The 17,906-nt window shown below is 47.0% G+C and overlaps 2 protein-coding genes across 2 annotated transcripts; one reads left to right on the top strand and one right to left on the bottom strand.

Moving 5' to 3' along the window:
- Positions 1-5,194: 5,194 nt before the first annotated feature.
- On the top strand, positions 5,195-7,132 carry LOC123186047 (nuclear poly(A) polymerase 4-like). Its single transcript, XM_044597840.1, has one exon. It carries the CDS (start codon positions 5,225-5,227, stop codon positions 6,857-6,859), a length of 1,635 nt encoding a protein of 544 aa, XP_044453775.1. The 5' UTR covers positions 5,195-5,224; the 3' UTR covers positions 6,860-7,132.
- A 3,394-nt stretch (positions 7,133-10,526) lies between these two features.
- LOC123186046 (uncharacterized) lies at positions 10,527-13,534 on the bottom strand. The gene is made up of 5 exons (XM_044597839.1): positions 13,090-13,534; positions 12,901-12,985; positions 12,272-12,473; positions 11,035-11,106; positions 10,527-10,938 (listed from the first exon to the last, which is right to left on the bottom strand). Exons 1-5 carry the CDS (start codon positions 13,419-13,421, stop codon positions 10,733-10,735), a joined length of 897 nt encoding a protein of 298 aa, XP_044453774.1. The 5' UTR covers positions 13,422-13,534; the 3' UTR covers positions 10,527-10,732.
- Between the last annotated feature and the right edge of the window lie 4,372 nt (positions 13,535-17,906).

Raw genomic sequence — 17,906 nt, 5'->3', positions numbered from 1 at the left:
AGACCTGATGTGTGCCTTGCTATAAGTCTAGCAGGGAGGTACCAAAGTAATCCAGGAGTGGATCACTGGACAGCGGTCAAGAACATCCTGAAATACCTGAAAAGGACTAAGGATATGCTTCTCGTATATGGAGGTGACAAAGAGCTCGTCGTAAATGGTTACGTTGATGCAAGCTTTGACACTGATCCGGACGATTCTAAATCGCAAACCGGATACGTGTTTACATTAAACGGTGGAGCTGTCAGTTGGTGCAGTTCTAAACAAAGCGTCGTAGCGGGATCTACATGTGAAGCGGAGTACATAGCTGCTTCGGAAGCAGCAAATGAAGGAGTCTGGATGAAGGAGTTCATATCCGATCTAGGTGTCATACCTAGTGCATCGGGTCCAATGAAAATCTTTTGTGACAATACTGGTGCAATTGCCTTGGCAAAGGAATCCAGATTTCACAAGAGAACCAAGCACATCAAGAGACGCTTCAATTCCATCCGGGATCTAGTCCAGGTGGGAGACATAGAGATTTGCAAGATACATACGGATCTGAATGTTGCAGACCCGTTGACTAAGCCTCTTCCACGAGCAAAACATGATCAGCACCAAGGCTCCATGGGTGTTAGAATCATTACTGTGTAATCTAGATTATTGACTCTAGTGCAAGTGGGAGACTGAAGGAAATATGCCCTAGAGGCAATAATAAAGTTATTATTTATTTCCTTATATCATGATAAATGTTTATTATTCATGCTAGAATTGTATTAACCGGAAACATAATACATGTGTGAATATATAGACAAACTTAGTGTCACTAGTATGCCTCTACTTGACTAGCTCGTTAATCAAAGATGGTTATGTTTCCTAACCATGAACAAAGTGTTGTTATTTGATTAACGAGGTCACATCATTAGTTGAATGATCTGATTGACATGACCCATTCCATTAGCTTAGCACCCGATCGTTTAGTATGTTGCTATTGCTTTCTTCATGACATATACATGTTCCTATGACTATGAGATTATGCAACTCCCGTTTGCCGGAGGAACACTTTGGGTGCTACCAAACGTCACAACGTAACTGGGTGATTATAAAGGAGCATTACAGGTGTCTCCAAAGGTAGATGTTGGGTTGGCGTATTTCGAGATTAGGATTTGTCACTCCGATTGTCGGAGAGGTATCTCTGGGCCCTCTCGGTAATGCACATCACATAAGCCTTGCAAGCATTGCAACTAATGAGGTAGTTGCGAGATGATGTATTACGGAACGAGTAAAGAGACTTGCCGGTAACGAGATTGAACTAGGTATTGGAATACCGACGATCGAATCTCGGGCAAGTAACATACCGATGACAAAGGGAACAACGTATGTTGTTATGCGGTCTGACCGATAAAGATCTTCGTAGAATATGTAGGAGCCAATATGGGCATCCAGGTCCCGCTATTGGTTATTGACCGGAGACGTGTCTCGGTCATGTCTACATTGTTCTCGAACCCGTAGGGTCCGCACGCTTAAGGTTACGATGACAGTTATATTATGAGTTTATGCATTTTGATGTACCGAAGGTTGTTCGGAGTCCCGGATGTGATCACGGACATGACGAGGAGTCTCGAAATGGTCGAGACATAAAGATTGATATATTGGAAGCCTATGTTTGGATATCGGAAGTGTTCCGGGTGAAATCGGGATTTTACCGGAGTACCGGGAGGTTACCGGAACCCCCCGGGAACCATATGGGCCTTAGTGGGCTTTAGTGGAAAGGAGAAAGGGGCAGCCCAAGGTGGGTTGCGCGCCTCCCCCCTCCCCTAGTCCTATTAGGACTAGGAGAGGTGGCCGGCCCCCTCTCTCTCTTCCCCCCCCCCCCCCCGAGGAATCCTATTCCAACTAGGATTGGGGGGGGAATCCTACTCCCGGAGGGAGTAGGACTCTCCTGGCGCGCCCCTTGTGGCCGGCCAGCCTCCCCCCTTTGGTCCTTTATATACTGAGGTAGAGGCACCCTAGAACACACAAGTTGATCCACGTGATCTATTCCTTAGCCGTGTGCGGTGCCCCAGCCATCATATTCCTCGATAATACTGTAGCGGAGTTTAGGCGAAGCCCTGCTGCTGTAGTGCATCAAGATCATCACCACGTCATCGTGCTGACGGAACTCTTCCCCGACACTTTGCTGGATCGGAGTCCGGGGGTCGTCATCGAGCTGAACGTGTGCTCGAACTCGGAGGTGCCGTAGTTTCGGTGCTTGATCGGTCGGATCGGGAAGACGTACGACTACTTCCTCTATGTTGCGTCAACGCTTCCGCAGTCGGTCTGCGTAGGTACGTAGACAGCACTCTCCCCTCTCGTTGCTATGCATCACATGATCTTGCGTGAGCGTAGGAATTTTTTTGAAATTACTACGAAACCCATCAGTGGGTCCCCCTGACTTGTTCCCGATGCCAACGCCTCTTATAAATCACAAAAAACCCGAAGAGAACCTAGATCGGGAGTTCCGCCGCCGTAAACCTCCGTAGCCACCAAAAACCAATCGGGACCCAGTTCCGGCACCCTGTCGGAGGGGGGAATCATCACCGGTGGCCATCTTCATCATCCCGACGCTCTCCATGATGAGGAGGGAGTAGTTCACCCTCGGGGCTGAGGTTATGTAGTAGTAGCTATGTGTTTGATCTATCTCTCTCTCTCTCTCTCTCGTGTTCTTGATTTGACACGATCTTGATGTACCGCGAGCTTTGCTATTATAGTTGGATCTTATGAAGTTTATCCCCCTCTACCTTCTTGTAATGGATTGAGTTTTCCCTTTGAAGTTATCTTATCAGATTTTGAGTCTTTAAGGATTTGAGAACACTTGATGTATGTCTTGCATGTGTTTATCTGAGGTGACAATGGGATATTCATGTGATCTACTTGATGATCAAGTTGCGGGTTATGTGACCTTATGAACTTATGCATAGGGGTTGGCACACGTTATTGTCTTGACTCTCTGGTAGAAACTTTGGGGAACTCTTGGAAGTTCTTTGTGTTGGTTTGAATAAATGAATATGAGATTATGTGATGCATATCGTATAATCAAACCCGCGGATACTTGTGGTGACATTGGAGTATCTAGGTGACATTAGGGTTTTGGTTAATGTGTGTCTTAAGGTGTTATTTTAGTACGACCTCTAGGGATGTTTGTGACACTTATAGGAATAGCCCAATAGATCAATCAAAAAGAATAACTTTGAGGTGGTTTCGTACCCTATAATAATCTCTTCGTTTATTCTCCGCTATTAGTGACTTTGGAGTGACTCTCTGTTGCACGTTGAGGGATTGTTGTATGATCTAATTATGTTATCATTGTTGAGAGAACTTGCACTAGTGAAAGTATGAACCCTAGGCCTTGTTTCTAAGCATTGCAATACTGTTTTGGCTCACTTTTGTTACTTGCTACCTTGCTGTTTTTATATTTCCAGATTACAAAAACCTATATCTACTATCCATATTGCACTTGTATCACCATCTCTTCGCCGAACTAGTGCACATATACAATTTACCATTGTATTGGGTGTATTGGGGACACAAGAGACTCTTTGTTATTTGGTTGCAGGTTTGTTCGAGAGAGACCATCTTTGTCCTATGCCTTCCACGGATTGATAAACCTTAGGTCATCCAGTTGAGGAAAATTTGCTACTGTCCTATAAAACTCTACGCTTGGAGGCCCAACACGAGTCTACAAGAAGAAGGTTGCGTAGTAGACATCACATGTCCTGCCATGTCCGGCAAGCTCACCGGCCGACCATGAGGCCCCGAAAGTGAAGCTCCGATGGGAGGGTAAGAGTGGCCTTCATGGGATCCATGCCGCAGCGGTTTACAAAGTGCTACTCTTGCTCGCTCAAGTTTGCCTTGTCGATGGTGCCGCAAGTGGACGTGTCAGCCTCCTTGTCGTTGCGGCCAAGCGCGACCGACGGAAAGTTGGTGTCGTCCGTGGTCGCTTGTGCCTCCTATCTGGCCACCTTCACGTCGATCTCCTTGAACAAGGCATCCATCTCCACGCGCATGACCTGCAACTGCCATTGATCATGGTGGATGTCCCGGGCGCTGCGGTAGGACAAGAGCCGCGCCTGCTGTCATCCAGGATGCCTAGACCATCTACCACCATGGTCATGATGGTGTTGTCGTTCGCCTAGTCACCGGGTATTTGTTCCTCCCGAGTCGATGCTCTTCGAGAAGCTGTAGGTTGTACCTTTGGTCCTCATGCGGCTCCTCCAGGGTGATGCCAACATGGACCGACGTGGGCGATGGCGCTGACTCATCATCGACCGCCTCGTCCATTGTCTCGTCGGTATCATTGTCCTCCGGAGAGCTCGTTGGCATGCCAGCCTGTATCCAACTGATTCGGCGGGCCTGCCGCAATGTCAGACAACTCATGCTTCTATTCGATGAAGAGGTTGTTCTATAATGCTTTCAAGATCGAGGTCATGGCAGGCGTGGTGCACAAAGGAGATTGGGGGCGGAGATGTGGTATAGGCCTTGCCGAGCCTGACCACGTATAAATAGCGGGAACCGATCAGGCCAAGCGGTGGATTATGTGAATGCAGGCGTCAGAGTGGGTTTCTCGGCAACTGCACTTGTTTAATGCCGACAGGCGGACGGACATTTGGCCTTTGCATGCGGAGAGAGTCGTCCGATCAGGTATCTCTGGCATTGAAAAGGCGTGGGGGCCACAATCGGCCGGCTCGCCGCTTCAATGTCAGCTCTAGTGAGAGGTCGCGGTCTGCTCCGGGCCAGCATGAATGGGGTGTTGGTGCTCTCGAGGCGGCGCTAACTGACATGATTGCGCGGCAACTGCTTCATGTGGAAAAAGACACGGGCGAGGGAGAGGATTTTGCGTGGGTTCGAGGTGTCCGTCGCTTATGTGGCAGTTGTCTGGACGTCCGTAAATCCTCCCAGGTTTACGGAAAAAAAACATTTCAACCGATCCACTGACAAATATGATATTGTGTTGGATGGCAAATCACGTCCGGACACACGGTTTAGTGTTCAATGTTGGAGATGCCCTAACTGCCACAGGGAACTTGATACCGTTCTAATGATCGTTTGGTCATGTACTCGACCACTGGTTTGCAACATCAACGTGTTCTGAATCCGAATGCGATCCTGATTCCCATCCCACTGTTATAAATAAATAATATAGTATGGGCTTTCTCTGTGCGTTGCTTACCGTGTCACATCCGCAGCACGGGAACTACCCACCGCGATCATGTCACCGATCTCGCTGGTTGGCCCGACGCCGGCCGACCACGAGAGCTCCGGCCGGTTAGAGAATCTTCTCCGTGAGGCCGGCCTGTACGAGACCTCCGATGAGCTGGCGGTCCGCGAGGAGGTGCTGCGCGATCTCCAAGCCATCGTCGACCGGTGGGTGAAGCGCGTCACCGCTCAGCGAGGGTTTCCCCACGGCATGGCTGAGCAGGCCACCGCCCTTCTGATTCCCTTCGGTTCGTACCGTCTCGGCGTTCACGGCCGCGGCTCCGACATCGACGCCCTCGTCGTCGGCCCCTCCTACATCGACCGCGACCGCGACTTCTTCGCCGTGCTTGGCGGCGTGCTGGCGGAGACGGAGGCCGTGACGGAGCTGCAGCCTGTGCCTCGCGCGCACGTGCCCGTCATCAAGATGAGCTTCCGCGGCGTGCAGGTGGACCTCCTCTACGCCGGCGTGTGCCTGCCCGTGGTGCCCAGGGACCTCGACCTGCGCGACCGCTCCGTTTTCCGCGGCATGGACCTGGCCTCCGCGCGCAGCCTCAACGGCGTGCGCGTCGCCGACGAGCTCCTGCGTCTCGTCCCGGACGCCGGCGCCTTCCGCACGACGCTGCGGTGCATCAAGCACTGGGCCAAGGCGCGGGGCGTCTACTCCAACGTGATGGGGTTCCTCGGCGGCGTGGGCTGGGCGATCCTGGTGGCGCGCGTGTGCCAGCTCTACCCCAACGCCGCGCCGAGCATGCTGGTGCCGCGCTTCTTCAAGATCTTCGCGCAGTGGAAGTGGCCCAACCCGGTGCTGCTGCGGGACATCGAGCACGACGACGGCGGCGAGCTCGCGCTCCGGCTGCCCGTCTGGGACCCGCGGCGGAACCCGCGCGACAAGAGCCACATCATGCCCGTCATCACGCCGGCCTACCCATGCATGAACTCGTGCTACAACGTCTCGCACCCCACCCTGCGGACCATCACGGAGCAGCTCCAGATCGGCAACGGCATCTGCCAGGAGATCCTCAAGGGCGGCGGCGCCGGCGGGTGGGACGCGCTGTTCCAGCCGTTCCAGTTCTTCAAGGCGTACAAGAGCTACCTGCAGGTGGACGTGAAGGTCGCCGGAGGGGAGGCCGACCTCCGGGAGTGGAAGGGGTGGGTGGAGTCGCGGCTGAGGCAGCTGGTGAACAGGGTCGAGATGGCCACGGCAAGCATGCTGCTCTGCCATCCCAACCCGAAAGCCTACGCCGCCAAACCCCATGATCTCCACTGCACGTCAACCTTCTTCGTGGGCTTGTCCAAGCCACAGCAGCAGCAGCAGCCCCAGGTGCCGTTCGACCTACGCGTGACGACGGAGGGGTTCAAGCAGGAGGTGTACACGTACGAGTTCTGGAGGCCCGGGATGGAGCTGGAGGTCTCGCACACCCGGAGGAGGGACCTGCCGTCCTACGTGCTCGAGCAGATCCTCCCGGCTGGGCATCTCAAGAGGAAGCGCGTCGCCGAGAACAACTCTTCTCCTCCGTTGTCGTCTGCTTCCGGCGAGGTCAAGAAGGTGGCGGCGGCCGGCGGAACCGGATCGGCGCCTGAGAGGAAGAGGCAATGCTGTCCCAGCAGCAACATCCTTCCCAGCGCTTCAGTACAGGGCGTTGTGTGAGAGCAGATGAGCATTCAGAGCAATCACAGGAACTAGCCAAGCTTCAGTAATCACAGGAGCTGATGCACATCTTGACCGGCATGATCAAGCCAAGGGAAGCCGAAGTCTTCAAGCATACCAGCATGTCAGGGAGATGGCATGATCCAGTGGGAGACAGAGAGAAGGGCAGACTCTGCGTCCGGCGGAACATCCTGTACAGAGTCAGATATGTGTAGCATAGCTTTGTCAGAGGAACAATTTTGTATGATATACTATAAAGTTATCAACTATGTACTCAAAACTTTTGGCAGCACCACAGAATATAAACATTGTATTGTGGATGTTTATGTTCTTGCTTAGCTCCTTCAGTGCAAGTCTTCGATGTTAAGTCAGAGCTCCTGCCATGGTTTCGCTCTTATGTAAATTTTATCATAATTGTGCTATTATTGAATAAAACATAGAAATAATAGTTTTGCTAAAGCACATCTAGATGTGTCATAAATATTGCACATCTAAGTCATATGTCATTGATCTTACATTAAGATTCATGTGAATATTTTCTTTCTCTTTTTTCTTTTTCTCTTTATGCTTGATTCACTCACTTAGATGTGCAATAACTAGAGCACATCTAGATGTGCCCTAGACACACCCTAGAAATAAAGCATATCTTGCCATTGTGATATGTTCCAACAAATATACTAGGTACGGTAATTTTGGGTAGTAGTAGTTGGGACTTCAATCCTATGTATCCTTCCTCATCAACTAAATTGACATCCACTCCTTTGGTATGCTAATCTTCAAGGTGCAAAGATCAACCTATTAAAAGAGTGAACGTAGCAACCTATCGGCAGACTGAATGAAACATAAAAGAAAACGGGGACTTCACGGTTGAGATACCGCACTAGCCCCCTTGTTCTTCTCGTATCTGCAACTTCTCCAGTGACATCCTTCTTCCCCGAAGGTATTCAAAATTATGTATAGGGCCCCTTTAGGGTGTATGTAGATGAAATTTAATTAAATCACATTAAAAATGACCTTACCCTTGTTTCTTCCCATCTCCACGTTTTTTTTCCCTTGTCATATGTTGATTTTGTGTTGTTAGTGTGTTGTTGTTGTCTAAGTTATCGACTGAGCGTTCCGCCAAAATTGGTAGGGTTCTTTTGATCGCATTTTTCTCCGGGGTTGTATCTAGGCTGGGCTTTTCTTCTTCTTTTTGTTGTTGGGTTATGTTGTATCCACAAGTGACGAAAATAATCCAGGTGAAGAATCTAGGCATTTTAAACCAATTCCAAAATCTAGATTTTCTTCTTCTTTAAAATATTCATTCTGCATTAAAAAATGTACTATGTGCGTTTTACATATGTTCAACATTTATTCGGACTGTTAATAGTATATTTAAACAACATGTATCCAAAAATGTTCGGTTTGTATATGAAAGATGTTTAACACATGTTAAAAACTCAACACGTATTTTAGAAAAGGATAAAAAGGAAAAAAAGATACATAAAAAGGAAAGCCGATGAAATTCAATAGAGAAAAACAAATAATAGAAAAAGGAAAAATAATCACGTAGAACCTTTCAAAACCGGCCAAAACTAGGTGGAAGGTTTCGTGAACCAGTCCTCAGGATCGACCCACTTTCAACGATCTCTGTAGACGAGCATGATTTCATCTCGCAGTAATCGATGCATAACATCGGGGATTGCTGTCGTCTAAGTTACTTGAGCATCCAACAAATTGGGATGGGCCTTTTGATCTGCAATATTTTCTAGGACTATCTAGGTTGAGCTTTTTCTTATTTTGCTTGTTAGGTTGTAACGTATATACAAGTGACGAAAAGAACCCAGGACAAAAAGTCTAGTTTTTAAACCAGATCCAAAGTCTAGATTTATTTATTTATTGCACATGTGATGTTTTTTTCAGGGAAAGCCTTCAAATGAAACCCCAGCTTGCAGTCGCGTTGTGCCCCTTATAATTTCGTGATATGCATGTTGTGATAAAAAATGCAAGCGCCGCCACAGCTGTATGTGCCGTTGTGCCCCTTCCATTACCATTAGTGTGGTATGTGCACCATGCCATGCGCAATTGCAGGCAGATTATTACAAGTGGAGTTGCATGTTGAGGGGTGGACATGCAACTGGCCCATGCTCTTTTCTTTTTTCTGAAAGAACCATAGAGAAACAAGACATTCCCTCCACAGGTCCAGCTTAGAATGTTGTACCCCTTGAGGTTGCATGGGATGTGTGTAGTTGCATATCTAGTGATGGACATGCAACTGACGGACACCCCTCTTACCACTTGTAGTAGCGTACCACTTGTAGTAGCGTGTGTGAGCAGTGAAGTCATTACTGCAATCAAGGACATATATTATGTTGCATGAGCTTTAGCTTTTTTAGCAACTCATGAGCTTTAGCTGATGTTTTTTTTTAACACAGCACATACGTAGACTCTCATACATACGCATATACATTCACCTCAATGAAGGCATGGACACCCTATCCCTATGAGCACCTCTGAGAGACTGAGCCGACACATCATCTTGAGATTGACGAAGTCGCCACATACGCATTCATAGTCGACTGAAACGTCTCCTCCCCTAAACGCACATCGCCGGAAGCCCTGAAATAAATCTAGGAAAATTTGAGCACCAATGTCAAGTCTAGAACTTGAACTTTATTGTGTGGGGATACTACTGTCCTCCTAACCATCTAACTACAGGTTGGTTCACCTTTAGCTGAGATGTTGTTTGGGAGCTATGTTGTTTTCTCATCAAATCCGCCCTTCATCAAAATGAAAAAAATAACATGCATGAAAGCTTTCTATATTGCAAACAAGAAATATGGTTTAGAGTCTAAGTTTTTTTCCACGAAGACACTTTCATGGAGTGGTGGGGGTGGGGGGGGGGGGGGGGGGACACGTGGTTCCTTTCGAGGCAAGGTCAAAAGAGGGTTTGACTCCTTCGTAATTGCAACCGCGTGGCACCTATGGAAGCAAATGAACGCAAGAGTGTTAAATAGGAATGGCCAAGTTAGATCGGACGCGAGCCTAGTGCAACAATTTTTTTAGGAGATCAAACTTTGGAAGTTGGCGGGAGTAGGTGTCGAGGGATTAGCTAGATTTGTGAGAGAGTGGGCTTTTTACTTTTCGCGGAGTCGGAGGTCCTGTGTAGACGTTCGTCGTCTTGCACGGTCTTTTGTAATCAATATTTCTCTCTTCTATAAAAATAGTACACCTTTGAGTACTCTTGAAAAAAAGTCTAAGTTTTAATCAAATTCCTTTCCGCCTAATCTATCTGGAGAGATAATCCACAAAAATCAAATATGATACAGAAGTATTCGCAATCCCAATAATGGTGAACAAATTAATAAAAAAAGGAAAATGGAATGGTCATGCAATATTTTGATTGAAGATCCAGTTTGGCCTATCCTGAAATATTTCTTCCGATCTCCCAATCACATGGAAAATATTTATTTCGGAATCCAAAGCTATCTATAGGCATGTCAATTTTATTCTCATCCCAATATCAGCGGGATGACATTTAGCTTTCTTGCATTTTAGGTCAACTGTGGACCAGGTTAAATGCTAATTGGAGATAGCACATTGCTATTGTTTAATACAGTACAATTATTTAAATAATCAATTCAGAGGCGACAACCACTCGCAGCCCTACCACAAATCAGCCGCAGCATCCAAACGATGTACACTCCAGCACAAAAATTAGAGAAATACAATGGTCCATACTTATACAAGTTTATTTACACTAGCAATGATGACCAGGCACTATAAATTACATAGGTCATTCGAAAAAGCATGCCACCGACAAAATCTAACTAAAGTATCACACAACAACTCTGTTTCTTATCAGAGTGACTGAGGTGAAGCAGGGCTCGCTGCTCAGTAGTAGGAGCAGTAACGCTTCACAAAGCTCCCTTGGTGATGGCCAAAACGGAATCCTCCTCGGAAGGGATGCAGCACATCGGCGTCAAGATAGCACATTTCACATACCCTCTCCACCTTGCTGTCTTCACATCCACATTTCCTCGTCAGACCAGCATGTGGGACATGGAATCGACGGTAGCATGTCTTGCAAACACAGTCCGCTGAAAACGCAGGCCAAACAACAAAGAAAGAGACGATGTAAGAGAGCGATTGGACAGTGCAACTTGATCTGTATATGCATTCAGAGAGAGACATACATTCACCATTACGCCGGGTGCCCCGTCCAAGAGGGATGCCAAGGAAAACGTAGGCTTCAGTAACTGGTTCATCTGAAAATACCATTAAGGAAAATACCATCAATTATCCCTTTCGTAAAATATGTGCATCGTGCCTCTAAGCATGATATAATGCCCAATTCTATGTGCAAAGAGCACACATATAAGGTTAGGCAAAGATGAATAAACAGGCAAGGGAACATCTAAATTACTGGAAACAGTTCAAGAGGGAAGACACACGGTAAACAAAGTTTGATCATTCCCTCTGCTGCTCAACTGATAATGAAATAAGCAATGCAAGATAAGTATGAGACTACAGACTTGAGAACGTAGAATTGCTATAGGAGCTGGAGTGATCAGTCATTAAGTAGGCAATCCAGACTGAAATGACTTAACGAGGTAGAAGAGGGAACCAAAGTGCTATGAATCCTGGTTGGCTGAGGCAAGTGAGGAGACTTAAACTTTCAGTAGGAAGGGTAATACAAAGATCATTTGAATCAAGGAAGAGAATAATATATAGTCTGTTCATTTTTTCACATTGTTGCTTTGAAATATTCAGGTAATTAGTGTGAAGGTCTAAGAGGTAATCTAAGGAAGATGGACCAGATTACAGAAGACAAATATGGAGAACAAAAGGGAGAAACAGAGGAATTTATATTGCTATTATCTGTACTGTCTTATTGCCAAAACAAACCAGATAAATGCATAGAATACATTGGAAGGGGAAACACAGAAGCATGTGTATAGTATTTACAGTAAAATTAGCTGCACAGATAAACTTCTCAAACCATTATAGGCGCACAAAGATTGAAATGAAGTAGAATATATATTTCTGGTAGAAGAATGAGCACATGATGCAATATTTTAAAACAACTGACACACAGAAAATTATGGTCAAAACCAGAAAATAGCAACAACAAAAAAACATAACTACTCACCCTCGTAAAAGCATGGGCCACTCATTCTTACTTCACAATTGGATCATGAACCTCACAAATTTACAAAGTCAAAGGCAATCTAAAGAAATTTCAAACAATTGGTTTCCAGAGGGCTTCCTTTGTAGAGTGGTACATTAACTGTGTCTATTAAGGTGAAATGCTGGGCACTAGCAATAGACCTCTCCAGATGATGAAAACCCAATGGTTCTTTAAAGTACATATGGTGCATGCCATGGCAACAGAGAGGTAAGGGTGCATCAAGCTTGCAAGTAGATACCAACCTAGGGGGATGCATGTGAGAACTTCATCGTCATCACCTCTATCAATGAGCTCAAAAAAGAAGAGAGTTCGCGGAGCGGGCAGGAAGGAGAAGCAGCCAGAGCGCTTCCGACGAGCCACAAAGTTACCATGAGTCCAAAAACCGTAATTGTCAAGCTTGCCGCGTCTGGTCACCTTACCAGGAGCAGGTTCGTACTCATCGCCCTAATCAGCCAAAACAGACCAAAGAAGCATCAATGACTGACTTCACTTAATTACTACAACCTTCTATACGCACATTTATTATAATTATCGCTGCGCGAAATCCGTTAGAAAATGTAATGATATAAAAGTAATTTTCATGACAAACCACTAGGATGTACAATGCAAGGTGCTTAGGCAGTGCTAGTAAGAATAAACCGATTTTTGCTTAAGCACCAGTGCTTTTTCATATTGCAGAGGCGCTTATACAAATAAGTGCCGGTGGTTAAGAAAAAAAGGGTTCCTTTTCATAAGCACCTTGCATTGTTAGGCCGAATATAATTTCCAACTTCCAAGTGTCAGCTTTCTATGCATTACTGATCAATGTTTTCTAAGGTTTTCAGAAGCTAATTGCAAGTAAAATTTGATCGAGTGAGGAAGAACGTATCACCGGATGGGTGGAGTTGTACAGCTCAAGGCATTGCAGCACAGTCTCGTGATTCAGAGCTTTAATCTCCGACCGTGACATCTTAGGCCTAGCATACATACAACATATAGCAAATATTGAGACGGACGGGGTGGGGGCACGCAGATCAATGAATCGATCGAATCGGAAAAGGAGGGGCCGTCGACTAATTACCTGAAGTCGGGGGGAGGATGGAGAGGAGGCGAACGGAGCAGCAGCCGCAGCCAGTTGCACGCGCGGCGGCGGCCAAGCGCCGCCCTCCTTGACTTTGCTTTCTCATCCTCATCAGCCAGACCAGGCAGCACGAAAGGCCTAGCCATTGGTTTGGGTTCAAGGAGGCGACGAGAGTCCTCCGATGCGGCAGCGGCGGCACTGTAGTTGGTCTTGGTCGCCATGTCGTCGGATTCCTCAGACCGCGCGTCCTTGGCCTTCTTAGCACGCGCACCTGCCTCGTAGCACCCAGGCGGCGCTGGTCCGACTCCGACGAGGTGTCGAGTCTCCTCCATCGCCGCGGCCACTGCGGCTACGAGCCGATCCAGTCACAGTCACGGTTGGGGAGGGGGTCAGCTCCGATTGCTTCTTCCCTAAATCGCCCCGAGCCCCCGACTCTGTCCCTCTATTTCTCCCGGCCATGGGACAAATGTTTTTCCTAGGAAAAAGGTTATTTGCCGAACGTTCTCTGGGGTGGGATCCCAGCGAACGCCCCTAGAGCCGTCTGATCTTGATCCGACGGTGGCAGTTTTTGCCAAAAACTCCCTGCAAATTAAACAAACTGTTATGGCAGTTTTATGAAGGGAAACGTTGGCTTCCGGTCGACCGGCTAACGGTTTGGGCCGGTCCAGTGCGCGACGTTCGATCGCCCCCGATCCAGCCAACTCCACGCAAGCCACGTGTCCTTTGATGCCCCCGCAGCTGTCCTCCTGCTCCTACCCCTTATCCTTTCCCGTGGACTCCCAGCCACATCTTCTTTCTTCCCTCTCCTTCTTCAACCTCCCGCCTGCCCCATCAAACTGACCCGTTGCTCCTCTTCCCTTTTTCTACAGCAGCCACAGATGCAGGCCCGTACGGCGCACCTGTGCAGAGTGTTCGACTGCACAGGGCCCCCAAATTGACAGGGCCCCAAATTTTCTAGAGCATTGATGACTAGTTTAGGTGTGGGTAATCAACACATCAACAAATACACGTTGGAACCTGGAACGGAATAACTCCAAGGCGGAGGCCCAGTCTCACGACGTCTCCTCCTCTTCTCTCTCCGTTCTCTTTCACTTCTAGCTCAAATCCCTTTCTCTCCCCATGGTCCAATCACACCACCAAAGGTCTCGATTCTATTCCATTCCAGTGGACCAATTCCTTCGTATTTCCCCCAAAACTAATCTCTGTATTCAATGAGTTGGTATTGTTCTACCCTCTGTCCATCTATTTATTCGGTTTCTCATTTCTCTCATCTTCTCACACATCTTCGCTGCTTCTTTCAGTCCCATTGTTGCTTGTTGCTGGTCCTGCGACCTGGGTGCATTGATCGGAGTTGGAGGTATGCCACAAGCGCTAGGTTGCCGATTAACCAAGACGAGGAACCGGAAGACCCTAGCCATGTTGCCACCAAATGGTGTTCCTTCCAAATAAATCAAAGGTTGTTTCATCAATTTTCGTTTCTATATTAAGTTTTAATGCATGATATTTGCATCCTATTTTTTTATTTCTGAAAGTATTATAGTTCTATAATTACGAATCTTGAGTCAATTTATGAAAAACCTAAGAAAAAGAAAAAAACAAAATTCGACCTTGAAAATGTGCTCTTGATAAGTTTTTACCAAAAGGATCAAAGTTTCTTGTGAAAATCAGAGTGCAGATACAAGCTTTATTTGTCTTTTTTTAGACAAACAAGCTTTATTTTTCTGATTGCCATTTGTTATGTCGAGGGCCTAATTTTTGATTTCGCACCGGGCCTCCATTTTCTCGGGTATGGCCCTGCACAGATGGTGGTGCTTCCTTCCTTTTTTTCTATCCTGCGAAACCACCATGAGCGGTGCTACTAAAGGCATCATGTGCTACTCATTTTTCTCTCGAGGAGCCACCGCAAGGGTGGTTGGTCCCTGCACACGCGCGCCACCGCGACTGCCCAAACACCAGTGCTGCGCGCGGCGACGACGTGCACTACGAGTTTCTCCGCGCGTGGGCTGCTGCATGGTCTGAGCAGCACCACACCCCTGCTACAACCGGTGTCGCGTGTTGCTACCACGGGCGTCGGACTTTGCTACAACCGCCATCGTGTTTTGCTACAACGCAAAAAAACTGGTGTCGCCCTCTTCTTTGCTAGAACCAGCGCCCCCGTTCTACAACCGGCTTCAATTTTTGCTACAATCGACGCTGCGGTTCGCTACAACGAGCGTCGTGTTTTGCTACAATGCAGAAACCGGCATCATGTTTCTTGCTACAATCGGTCACTGCCCTGCTACAACCAGCTTCATTTTTTGCTACAACGGGTGTCGTGGTTTGGTGCAATCGGCACCTCGATTTGCTACAAACGGCGTCTTTTCTGCAAATCGTTGGTGTGTTTTTGCTACAATCACTTCTCAGCCAGCTACAACCAGTGTCGAGTTATGCTACAACCGACTAAATCGGCGGCGTGGTTTGCTACACACCGTGCTATAACGGAGGCGGCTAGGGGCTGCGACGATGACGACCAAACGATGCCAAGGACGACGGCGCCGTGCTGCAACAGATGCGGCCAGGGCTGTGATGACGACGACCTCGCGCCAATCATCACCATGAATGATTGTAGCAATTTTCCAGCACCGGTTGTAGCAAAAGCAGACGTCGGTTCCAGCAAAATCGCCGTCGCCACCATCACGGATCATTGCATTGTCATGAATGGTTGTAGCAAATGTCATCACCGGTGGTAGCAAAAGTCAACGACGGCTACAACAAGCCTTCGTCAATGCCGTAGTAGATTGTTGCATCGCCATGAATGATTGTAGCAACTGTTGTCGCTGGTCGTAGCAAAAGCCGATGACGGTTGCAACAAATGGTTGTCGTTGTTGTTGCCAATGCAGCATCCCCACGAATGGTTTTAGCAATTGTTGTCGTCGATCGTAGCAAAAGCCATAAACGGTTGCAGCACCGAGGCTCGCCAGTTGTAGCTTCGACCGTGGGCTGATGAAGGAGCAAGGGATGGGTGGGCACGGCCATGATGACCGGCGTGCTCGCATGGCTGGTTTGGGGTGCTGGTTGTGGGGATAGTCGGATAGAGAAGAAAAGTTTGACGAGCGAGAGAGCGGAGAGAAGCTGGTGCTAGCTCCTCGGGCGCACAAGGCGCCCCTGCGTTGGTCTTTTTTTCGATGCACATGTAAAAGATACGAAGTGGAAACATGAGTCTTTTTTTTCGATACACATGTACAAAGATGCAAAGAGAAGAATGAGCAAGCACGTCAAGTCTTTTTTTAATACACACGTACGAACATGCAAAGAGAACGAGCAACTATAGATAATATTTTTTCCGATGCACTAGTACGATAAGAGCAGCGAGTCTTCCTTTTCTTTTATATATACGCACGTGCAAAACATTGGAAGACAAACAAACGAACGGAGTAGTGGCAGGCGCGCTAGGTGACCGGCCGAAAATTCAGCCGGTGCGCCGGCGCCTAGCGTTGGCCTTTTATAAAACGACAATGCTAAAATCCTGCCGACTGGTGGTTTGCTACAGATCTGCACGACTCGCGAGTCGTTGGATCTGGATCGCATGATCACGATTTTTAACGGAAACTAACTGCTCCTTCCCGAAATCATGCTGATTATAACCTGCCCGCCCGCACTTTCCTTTTTTTCGCAGGTGCTAATAACTATCCAAAAATAGAGCAGGTTGGGCAAGAAAAATTGCATGCGGGGGGCTTGAACTCAGAACCTGTAACATGTAGGTAAGGATGACCTTAATCCACTAACCACTCCACACTGTGTATGTACATGTTAAGTTTGATAAAGCTAAACTATTTCATCATGATATTTAGTACCGCATCTCCTATTAAACATACATTTCCCTTTTTTAATTCCATGAGTTTTCTCTAGTTTATCTTTGTTGTTCCACTTTATGATGAAAATAGGTATCTCCGCCAACACCTGGATGATGGTGTGGATGATTTTGATGATGTGATCAACGATTCTTCTAAAGAATATTCAGTCCGAGAGGTAGGAGATGTTGACGAAGAGAAGGTGGTAGGTCGTCTCTGAAAGCCGATAATTTTTGGGCCACAAACGTGATAATTTACGTACAAACACCGTGATAATTTTAGCCCGAGGCGAAAGAAGTTGTTGAAATATACCAACCGGTAATCTCTATGTAAATAGCCTGGTAATTTATGCACCGCGGGCCTGATAACTTACATGCAAACATGATGATAACTTCTAAACTAGAAAAAGTTGATGAAATATACCCCAGTAATTCCTCTGTGAATATCATGATTTACACATCGCAAATATGATACCTTTTCCCTGGGGGGGGGGGGGAGGAGTTTTGACGAGATATAACCTTGATAACTTCTCTGTAAATATGATGATAGTTTACGCATCACTGCCCTAATAACTTACGTACAAACATCGCGGTAAGTTTTGATCGGGGTGAGGGGGGTGCTGAAAACACACAACCCGGTAACTTTCAAGTAAATAGCATGACAATATACACACCACATATCCGATAACTTAATTACAAACTCTGTGATAACTTATGGCTCGGGAGGAAAAGTATTTGAAAACATAACAGGTAAGTTCTGTATAAAGAACATGGTAAAGTATGCACAACAAAGTTGATAACTCACATACAAACACCGTGGTAACTTTTTTGACCCCAAAAAATCTTCATCAAACACCGTGATTGATGAAATATCCCCCTGGTAACTTTTTATGTGAATAACATGGTAATTCAAACATCGCATACCAGATAACTTATGTACCTCAGTACTTACAACTTTGGCATGGGGGAACGGGTTGATGAAATATCC

Source organism: Triticum aestivum, chromosome 2A (genome assembly GCF_018294505.1).
Source record: "Triticum aestivum cultivar Chinese Spring chromosome 2A, IWGSC CS RefSeq v2.1, whole genome shotgun sequence".
NCBI lineage: Eukaryota > Viridiplantae > Streptophyta > Magnoliopsida > Poales > Poaceae > Triticum > Triticum aestivum.
The sequence above is the reverse complement of the archived record's forward strand: the minus strand, read 5'-3'. Positions and strand labels throughout refer to the sequence as shown.

What these genes read in the sequence shown, in the direction of transcription:
- LOC123186047 (XM_044597840.1), top strand. Translation starts at nt 5,225, where the DNA reads ATGTCACCGATCTCGCTGGTTGGCCCGACGCCGGCCGACCACGAGAGC.
- LOC123186046 (XM_044597839.1), bottom strand. Translation starts at nt 13,421, where the DNA reads ATGGAGGAGACTCGACACCTCGTCGGAGTCGGACCAGCGCCGCCTGGG. An exon ending in CATCCTCCCCCCGACTTCAG is followed by an intron (nt 12,986 to 13,089) that starts GTAATTAGTCGA and finishes TATGTATGCTAG; the next exon opens with GCCTAAGATGTCACGGTCGG. An exon ending in TGTACAACTCCACCCATCCG is followed by an intron (nt 12,474 to 12,900) that starts GTGATACGTTCT and finishes TTGGCTGATTAG; the next exon opens with GGCGATGAGTACGAACCTGC.